Source organism: Castanea sativa, chromosome 9, assembly GCF_040712315.1.
Source record: "Castanea sativa cultivar Marrone di Chiusa Pesio chromosome 9, ASM4071231v1".
Lineage (NCBI taxonomy): Eukaryota > Viridiplantae > Streptophyta > Magnoliopsida > Fagales > Fagaceae > Castanea > Castanea sativa.
Window position 1 is genome coordinate 3,436,590 of NC_134021.1, and position 9,601 is coordinate 3,446,190.

General features: G+C 34.8%; 1 protein-coding gene across 1 annotated transcript; it reads left to right on the top strand.

Moving 5' to 3' along the window:
* Positions 1 to 2,494: 2,494 nt before the first annotated feature.
* On the top strand, positions 2,495 to 7,413 carry LOC142609559 (L-ascorbate peroxidase, cytosolic-like). The gene is made up of 10 exons (XM_075781167.1): positions 2,495 to 2,630; positions 4,304 to 4,478; positions 4,581 to 4,646; positions 5,514 to 5,562; positions 5,661 to 5,743; positions 5,896 to 5,975; positions 6,295 to 6,397; positions 6,507 to 6,565; positions 6,687 to 6,741; positions 7,318 to 7,413. Exons 1-9 carry the CDS (start codon positions 2,512 to 2,514, stop codon positions 6,703 to 6,705), a joined length of 753 nt encoding a protein of 250 aa, XP_075637282.1. The 5' UTR covers positions 2,495 to 2,511; the 3' UTR covers positions 6,706 to 6,741; positions 7,318 to 7,413.
* The last annotated feature ends 2,188 nt before the right edge of the window (positions 7,414 to 9,601 follow it).

The window sequence follows — 9,601 nt, forward strand, 5'->3', positions numbered from 1 at the left end:
AGAATGTAAAAGCAAAAGTTTATAAAGTAAGCCAAATTAATTGGTTGAGTGCTTGACTAAGTAACGCAAGTGGGAAACATAAGGCAATAGTAAAACAATAAAAGTAAGTAAATGATAAACATAGATAGAAAGGTGTGACTTTGAAACTGGAAAAGAGATCTGACGAGATAAGGTGCCAAAACTTTTCCTTTGTGGGGGCTAGCCGTTGCAAAAATAAACTAGAATTATCAGTTTTGTATAATATAAAGGACTTTTACAAATTTTTGGGTTCTCATGCCCCCCCCCCCCTTTTCGTTCCTGTCAACATAGCTCCGCCCCAGCATCTCTTTCACTAAAATTTTAAGTAAAATTGTAAAAGTAAGTAAATGATAAACATTAAAAAAAAAAAGAAAAAAAAGATGTGGCGTTGAAACTTGAAAAGATATCTTGCAAGGCAAGGGAGCCCAAAGCTTCCTTTTTGGGGGGCTAGCCCTTATAAAAGTAAATTGAAATTCTCATTTTTATATAATATAAATGACTTTTACAAAAGTTTGGGGGGCCATGCTCTCTCCTACTTGTCAATGTAGCTACGCCCATGCATCTCTTCCATCGAAATTTCAATAATATAAGGTAATAGTAAAACTGTAAAAGTAAGTAAATGATAAACATAAATTAAGGTCGCGTTTGGTTGGATAGTAAATGAGTTCTAGAAAATATTTTACGCATTTGTGGATGTTTGGCAACAACTGAAAATTTAATTAAACTGAAAATCACTTCCCATTGACCGTAAAATTCCCTTTCCCAGACTGAAAATCACTTCCATTTCTATTTTACCTTCAAATAGAGTTTTCCGTTGGAAAACAGAGAAGGAGAGGGAGAGAGCAACGACCCACACCAGAAAAGAGAGAGAGAGAGAGAGCTAGAGGGAGATCGCCGAATCAGTCAGATCACGCCAGTGAAGCCAAGATCGTCGTCCTCAACCCAAAGGCCCGCCGTCGAGCTCGCGCAGGGTGAGATCGAGGGGCGATCTCGCGCCGGCAAGATCGGTGACCCACCGATCTCTCTCTTCCTCCTCCTTGTCTCACCTCCCTCTCTCAGTTTGACCGAGTGATTTGGCCATGGTGTTGTTTTGATTTTTGTTTGTTTAGAAGTTGATGGATTGTAATTTTCTATTATAAAATTTATTTGGAATGTGAGAAAATGTGAGAAATCAGTAAAAAATTTAAATTTTCAGAATGTTACCAAACACTTGAAAATATTTTCCAAAATATTTTTTAAAATGCCACCAAACACCTAAAAATATTTTCCTTTCCCGAAAATATTTTCACCTGAAATTATTTTACACTCGAAAAATATTTTACACCCAACCAAACGCAACCTAAAAGGTGTGACTTTGAAACTCGAGAAGAGATCTAACAAGACAAGGGGACCCCCCACTTGTCAACGTAGCTCCGCCCTTGTATCTCTTCCACCATGCCCAAAGTTTGTTTTGCTTGGACAAGAAGAGAAGCCAATGAACTAGATCTATTCCTTTTCCTGTATGTCCCCAATTTGTTTTTAATTGAGGATTCCTATGTCTAGTCTCTCTGTGTAAATGAATTATTTTGAGTAAAAAAAAAAAGACAATGCTACAAGTCGTTGATCAACTGAGCACTATGATAAATCGCTGGTCGCTACTATGTTATGGCCAGATGCAAATGAAACAACGATCATTTCATTTCACACTGTATCACCAAACTCCCGTCCTACACGTGGCTAAACGCAATTGGCAGTCCGAAAATCCATCTTTCACATCTCTCTAAAGCATACCAACTACCAACCACCAAGCATGATCCTAGCCGTACGTTCAGCACGCAGCCTATCCCCACACGATGATTAAAACAATCTAACGGCTGGAAAAAGAACTCTAGAACCTAGCCATAGTTGTCCAATTACAGGTATGTTTAGATACCGCTTATTTGTTAAAAATTGAAAACTTATTACTGAAAATACTGTAGTAAAATAATTTTTAAATATATAAATAATAGCAAATTTAGTGGTATGTAAACAATACTCTTGGGACCTACTAAAAAAAGGCTGAACGCAGATTGGGCAAAACGCCCAATCCAAACGCACGCTACGACTCCTATATATATGTCGGCTAGTTCAGTGTCCCTAGTCTCTCTACTCAAGCTTTTTGTGACATTACAGTCTCAGCCTTATCCTAGCGTGATCGAAGGTCTGTATCTGTTAATTCAACTATAGCAAAGTAATCATTCTTGATGCGATTTATGTGATCTGATAGTCTAGTAGTTTGGTTGCAGGGAAAATTCAGATTAAATAGTTATTGGTTCGAAGTATAAGTCAATATATACGTACAGACGTACTTAATACACCGGTAGCTAGTAACAATCAATATATATATACATACAGAACTTGAATAATTGGTTTCTCTTGTTTTGCTTGCTTTTTTATTTTTCTCTTGTAGTCTGATATATGTGTATGGTTTGACTTGGTTTGGTCCGAATATAGAAGAAGATATAGTTGCCAATCATGGGGAAGTGCTACCCAACAGTGAGCGAGGAATACCAGAAGGCAATCGAGAAATGTAAGAGGAAGCTCAGGGGACACGTCGCGGAGAAACACTGTGCTCCTATTATTCTTCGAGTGGCGTAAGACTCTCTCTATATATATATACATACACACGTACATACGTACCAGTGAAAAATCCTTGCCATTCACATAAAATTGCAACAAAATATAATTTATTTCTGTCTAATGATTTTTTTAAAGAATTGTTTAAATATGAAATTTGATAATTATGATTTATGATTGACATTAAATATAGAACTATTGTGGAGAGTAAAAGGACCCAAGTAGGCATTTTGGGCATTTGGGCTCTAACAAGGAGGGTCAATCTGTTCTTGAATAAAAGTCTGTTAATACTACAAATCGGCCCATACGCCGAGGGTCCGAGGATACATCCGAGGATGAGTTTCTCCTCGGATAGACCCAGGAGGCCTGGAGCCTCGCTAAAATGATCAAGACAGAGTTCCGGAAAGACTGTTGGTTAAAGGGAGGATCCCTGTACCCTCTAGAGGCACCGGTGTTAGAGAAATATCTTAGAAAAAGGCTGCTACCTCCACATTAAAGACCCTGCACCCACCTCCTAGGCCACATTAATGGGAAAGTGACCCCTAAACAGTAGAATTGAACATTCTGGTTACTATTTAAACACTTGAAGAAGGTGGTGTCAGAGGGGGAAGGGAAGATTTGGGCAACACGTGAATAAACCAAAAGAAGAAGTATTTAAAAGGGGTAGAGGCCAAAGAAGAGGCGGATCGGCCAATTACCAAGAAAGAAACTAAGAATTGTAACCTTTAAGAAAGAAAAAGAAATAATACAGAAATTGTCCTCGGCTTACGTCCGAGGAAGCTCTTTTGCAATAACTATTTACCATTTGCAATCATTATTATACCTTAGCCTGTTCAATAAGTTCTCCGCATCCTTAAACTAGATTTCATTCTCACACTCTACAAATTTCATTGTTTAAGGCTCATTGGGCCTGAGCCCACAGTTGTCATTGGGTCCAGATGCAATTGTGCACTTACAACTATCATTAATCAATTAGCTAGACTAGTTAATGAAAATATAATATGGTAAGATTCTAATGAAAAGTTTAAACATATGGAAGACTTTAAATTCAATTAAAAGCTTATATTTAAAATAATATGTACAAATGACCTCAAAAGGTTACACGACAATAATGGAAGATTTTTTTTTTTTTTTTTTTGTCAAAAGCTTAAATTATAGATATAGATCATATAGATTATGAGTTTTTTATTATGCCTTTTATTTTATTAAAAAAGTTAAATATATATTTAAGGTAGTTGAAACAAAATGTATGAAGGAAAATACATATTTAAGATTATGTTTAAAGTTATAAGTATAACTTCTTTCTTCTTAAAAAAAGTGTTACTCTTTTACATTATATAAACATGACTGGATTAATATTTTGTTAGAAACTAGTCTTTGGATTATATATATGGTTTGTAACTTTGCATATGCTCATCATAGTTAGTAAATATCATAATAATAAAAAATTAAGAACTACAAAAATTTTAAAATGTTCAAATTGTAGTGTGTTTTTTAATATTTTACTAAATGAATGGTTTAAAAAAATTAATAGTAAATATATTCAAATTTGGCCATGATTTAATTAGCATAAACATTAGAGTTTTCATAGTTATATACACGATTTCAATTGAAATTTATACGATAGCGTGTAACTCAGCGTGTGCAACAATAATTAACACGATCAGGTAATTGTTTATTGGTGTTGCAGATGGCATTCAGCTGGTACCTTCGACGTGAAGACGAAGACAGGAGGACCGTTTGGGACTATAAGGCACCCGGAGGTGCTTGCTCACGGAGCAAACAATGGTCTGGAGATTGCCTTTAGTCTTCTGGAGCCCATCAAAGAGCAATTTCCCATTTTGTCTTATGCAGACTTCTACCAGGTAGGTACAATACTATGGTACTTGTTAAACACTAGTACTAGTAGAATTTACTTTTTGGATTTGAAATTGTTAAAATAGACTTTGAATTATGTTTGCTTGTAGTTGGCTGGAGTTGTTGCTGTTGAAATTACGGGAGGGCCTGAGATTCCTTTCCATCCTGGGAGACCAGTAAGTGAATCTCATTTTCTCAATGCTTTGCTTTCCATTTTACTGAATTACATGCATTGGTTTGGTCGAGAAACTGTTGATCTTCGTGTGTCACAAATTATGTATTCTGGGAATCTTTTCATGTTCTTAATTTTCAAGTTTAGCTGCATGTCTTGGACTCAATCTAGAATTAAGGTTTTGCTTGTAATGGTTTTTTTCCCCTTAATTACAATGAATGGGGAGCTGGGATTCAAATCCAACTCTCATGCATAGGAGAGATAGGCAATGCCATTAAATTACAAGACTCTTGTAATGAAACTAGTCTTTTGATTAGTGTTATGAATTGGTATATTGTACATTTGTTGTACATACCCTATAAGTTTATAATCCCTTTGATTGACTGATGGCATAATGTTAATCCTTTTTAAATTATTATTACCTCTCTCTCTCCTTCCTATCTAATAATGTTCTAAACTTGTTTAGCAAAAAAAAATGTTCTAAACTCAGCTCACGTTCCTAATTTGTGGGTGAACAATATTCCGGCACTAGTTAGAAGACATGAATGTTAACAATTTGTTCAAAATTCAAGCAATAAGCTGGTAAGTTGAAAATTGAAATCATAACATAATAATACATTTTTAGTGCTATGGTGCATATGTGAATTATGGATTTTTGTTTTTTCTCTTGTTTTGTGATCAATTCCTTGTATAAATTCTTGTGCTAATCTAAAATTGTATGAACAGTTCTAGTTGAGCACATTTAGATGCCTGAAATCATTTTGTCATCTAGTAGTTTATGTATTGTTGTTAGACTCCATAGATTATATTATTTAATTCTGTCATATGAAAAGTATATATGTTCAATTCTAAGAGGTATTTGTTATCTCAGGACAAAACTGAACTACCCCCAGAAGGTCGTATGCCTAATGCTACCAAAGGTCAGTATTAATTTGTTTAAAATCAAGCCATAGCCAAATCATTACAAGTATCTAATTACTTATCGAATAACTTAACTAATCTTTTGTTTTAACTCAAGGTTCGGATCATCTGAGGGATGTATTTGGCCACATGGGTCTCAGTGATAAAGATATAGTTGCTTTATCTGGTGGTCACACCTTGGTATGTTCACAAATATCAAGTTCTTTTGCTACCTTCTTTCATAATTTATCACTGGCTTTGCTATAATTGAATGTTTCTACTGATACCTGGTTTTGAGCAATTCATGAATTGTAATGATTGTTGTTCTAAATGTTTTTGGAATCCTTTTACAGGGAAGATGCCATAAGGAGCGTTCTGGATTTGAGGGACCCTGGACCGCCAACCCTCTCATTTTTGATAACTCCTACTTCAAGTAAGACATCTCTCTTGTTGATTTCTTGAGTCAAATGTCTTCTGGTCAAGTTGATAGCATATACATAATACATTATTTTCTTTTGTATCATTCATTCATTTGTTCTTTGCGTATGCTTACTACTTAATGTACGTTTGGATTAGCTTTTTGCTGAAGTAAAAGTACAAATTGCACTTATAATCTAAAAGAAAAATATGCAATTCAAACGCACGCGCAACCTACTGATGGAGAAAATCTATCATGCATCGCGTGCATGTATCCTCCTTCTCACATGGAGATACCGCCACCAACTGACGGGTTTGAATCTTATTTAAAACAGGGAACTCCTTAGTGGAGAGAAAGAAGGTCTAATCCAGCTGCCATCTGATAAGGCTCTTCTGGAGGATCCCGTCTTCCGCCCTCTTGTTGAGAAATATGCTGCAGTTAGTATCTTACTCCTGTCCTGCAGTTTTATATATTTATTACAAACATATTAAGTAGTGTTGAAAATTATCTAATTCAACTTTCTGGTTTCTGTCAATTTTGCTTCAGGATGAGGATGCCTTCTTTGCTGATTATGCTGATGCTCATTTGAAGCTCTCAGAGCTTGGGTGAGTGAGAAACATGTTTGTATTCATTTGTTTCCTTGAAATGCCTAATTATTACATGGTTAAGTATCTCCTTTAACTTTTCTCCTTAATCTGACTATCAAACATTCTATGACATGTTTAGGTTTGCCGATGCTGAATAAATGATTGAGAGGCTGGTTCATTGGATGCAAAGAAGCCATGTGATCATGGGCGGAGCTGTTATTGGACTTGCCCCCCCTAATTTTTTTTATAAAAATATTATTATATTAATAGGTACTAAATTTAACAATTTTGTTCAATAAAATTACACTTTGCCCCCCTTAATAATGCCATTAATTCTTTTGAGAGTAATCTTATAGCCAAAAACGTTTTTACAATGTTTATACAAACTATTAAGGTAGCAAATTCTTATTAGTTCGTACACTTGCATAACTTTTTATATATCAATAACCACTTATCACATTAGCAATTTGTAAAAATTTTGTAGTTTTAGCATTTTTCACCTTTTAAAGGACATAAAAAATTAATAGATTAAATCTTAAACAAATATAAAAACTCAAAAAAATTAGCTCAACAACAAAAATTACCAATATAATAAAACTAAAAAAATTAAGTCCAATCAATATATTTTACCCAGAACAAACTACTTGACCATTTAAAATTTTTTTAACAAAAATCCTTAGTAGTAAAAAAATAGACTCAAGGGTCGGAGCCACCGCACACAGCTAGCAGCAAAGTTGCCCCCTTAACTCCAAGTCCTGGCTCCGTCCCTGCATGTGATATAAACGTGGAATGGCTATTCGAAAATCGCAACCCTCCCAAAAAAAGACAATAAAATGTACCATCCATGTTTAGGCCTTGTTACTGAAGTGAAAGACTATTGTTTCGGAATTTTTTATTTTTCTTTTGGTATTAGCATTTTATTTTCCCACATTGCATGCCTGAAGTCCAAACGTGGAGTTGCATTTTGGGCAGGGTTTCTTGAACTCAATTATTCATCAGGAAGCCCATCTAGTGGTCTCGCCCAAGCATGACTCATTTTGGTCCAAGATCTTGATAGCCTAATGACGAATTAGATCCAAAAGAATAGGTTAATACAGCCCACTGCAAGCTCAACAATCCCCCACTATTGGACCGTTGAATATGAATCAATCATTTTGAACATCAAAAACATGCTACAGTTTGGTCAGCAAACCATGTACTTAGAAATCCAAAATTTTCTATCAAAACATAAAAAAGAAATCCAAATTTTCTCTATCTTTTACTAAACAGAAAAAATAAAACAAAGCCAGTGTTTTTTTTTTTTTTTGGTGTGTAATTAGGAAAGAACTGTCCTCATATTTTCTATCCCTCCCTCTTATTTATGTTTAAGGGATTTAGACTAGAGAAGTTCATCATCTTTTTTGTCCCTTCTGATTCTTAGTAAAGCAATGATACTTATTCATAAAAATTAAAAATTTTAAAAAAAAGGTCAAAGACTCGAGACTTGTATTTTAGGGTCATATTCATTTTTCTTTATTTTGGACTTGGGTCGCACAAAGAACTTTCACTTTTTATTTTGCAATGTAACTTTAATATAATGAAACTAGAGGGGGATTACAACATCATACACAAAACTATGAGTGTTAATGGGTCAATTTGATCCAAGTTGCACTACAATAATAATAACTTTATATAGTGAAAATATTTGAGGACAAAAGAATCAAGCAAGATATAAGTGTTCATAGTTCGATTTAGATTAGGTTGCATATGATATCAACCATAAAATTAAGAAAACCAATGTTGGGGTCCAAAATATTACAAGTATTGAAATCCAAAACTAATGGGCACTTAAAGATAGGAAAAGCCCAATCCATGAGCCAAGGCCCACTTAAAATGGGTAAAACGAAGCCCAAGCTCATGAATGGGTAAGCACTAGGCCATAGAGAAGGAAGAAAAGGCTGAGGAAACCTGACCTAGCCTTTGTGAGAATAGCTCCCAAAGTCTAGAAAGAGATTGGACCAGGATACCTTGGAGCTGCCAGAATCAAGGAGGGATCCTTAGGAAGTGCAGGAAAGAATCAGCTGCGAGTTAGACAGTTCAGGGAAGCATGCTCATGGATACAAGGAATGAAGAAAGACATGTCCTATCAACTGCCTACAACTAAGAAAAAATAGCTTTGGAAACAGATGATGACTTAGGAACCATCACTTGATGAAGGGAAGCCTGGTACCTCAAAAAGAGATGGAAGGTGAACCATGAAGGAAGGTGGCTTGGGATCTTTCAACCTAACATGGAGGAATAGGTTTATTTAAAGAAAAAAGACAAAGGATGAGGCAGCCAAAAAGGGGTTCTAAAAAGTCTCTCTAGAAGCCTTGGAAAAAGAAATTAAAAGTCAGCCCCTAAGTAAGGCCGACTCAACAACTGTGGGGGCCTTAGGCGAAAATTTTAAGTGACTTTTTAATATTTAAATATTTATTAAAAATATTTTTCTAGCTTTTTGAGATGCAAAATTACTAATTGGTTATTGCAAATTTTTTAAAGCCATGACCACTTTATACTTTAACGTCTAAACGTGCATAAATAAAAATTAATATATTGCATGGTTCAATAAATTAGTATCACTATAATACAATTGAGTTAACATGATATACATCAAATTATTAGATAATATGATAATTTATAATAATTCATAAAGTAAAAGCTTGCATAAAAAAAAAATATTAATTTGAATGGGTATACATTGGGTGTGGGTGTGGCCCGTGTGGGTGGGTTACTGGGTTAGTAAATGTGTAGGCAATATAGTTGTGTGGGTGGGGGCTAGCTAATAGCTATATGCAAAGATCTTTTGCACTTGCGCAATAGTTATGAAAAAATTTCAGCTTTTTTAGATTATAAAATATTATATACTTAACAGTTGAGTACCATCAGGCTATCATTCTATCAAGTTGTGGGCAGTGTGTACTGTCACTGTGGAGTGTGACAGTGAGTAGACTATGCATTGTTTTGTTTCCTTTTAATCTTCTACAATTTAGGATAATATTGGGCCTTTTTAATGCATTTTATTGACCAATAAAA

What these genes read in the sequence shown, in the direction of transcription:
- LOC142609559 (XM_075781167.1), top strand. Translation starts at nt 2,512, where the DNA reads ATGGGGAAGTGCTACCCAACAGTGAGCGAGGAATACCAGAAGGCAATC. An exon ending in CTTATGCAGACTTCTACCAG is followed by an intron (nt 4,479 to 4,580) that starts GTAGGTACAATA and finishes GTTTGCTTGTAG; the next exon opens with TTGGCTGGAGTTGTTGCTGT. An exon ending in TTGTTGAGAAATATGCTGCA is followed by an intron (nt 6,398 to 6,506) that starts GTTAGTATCTTA and finishes ATTTTGCTTCAG; the next exon opens with GATGAGGATGCCTTCTTTGC.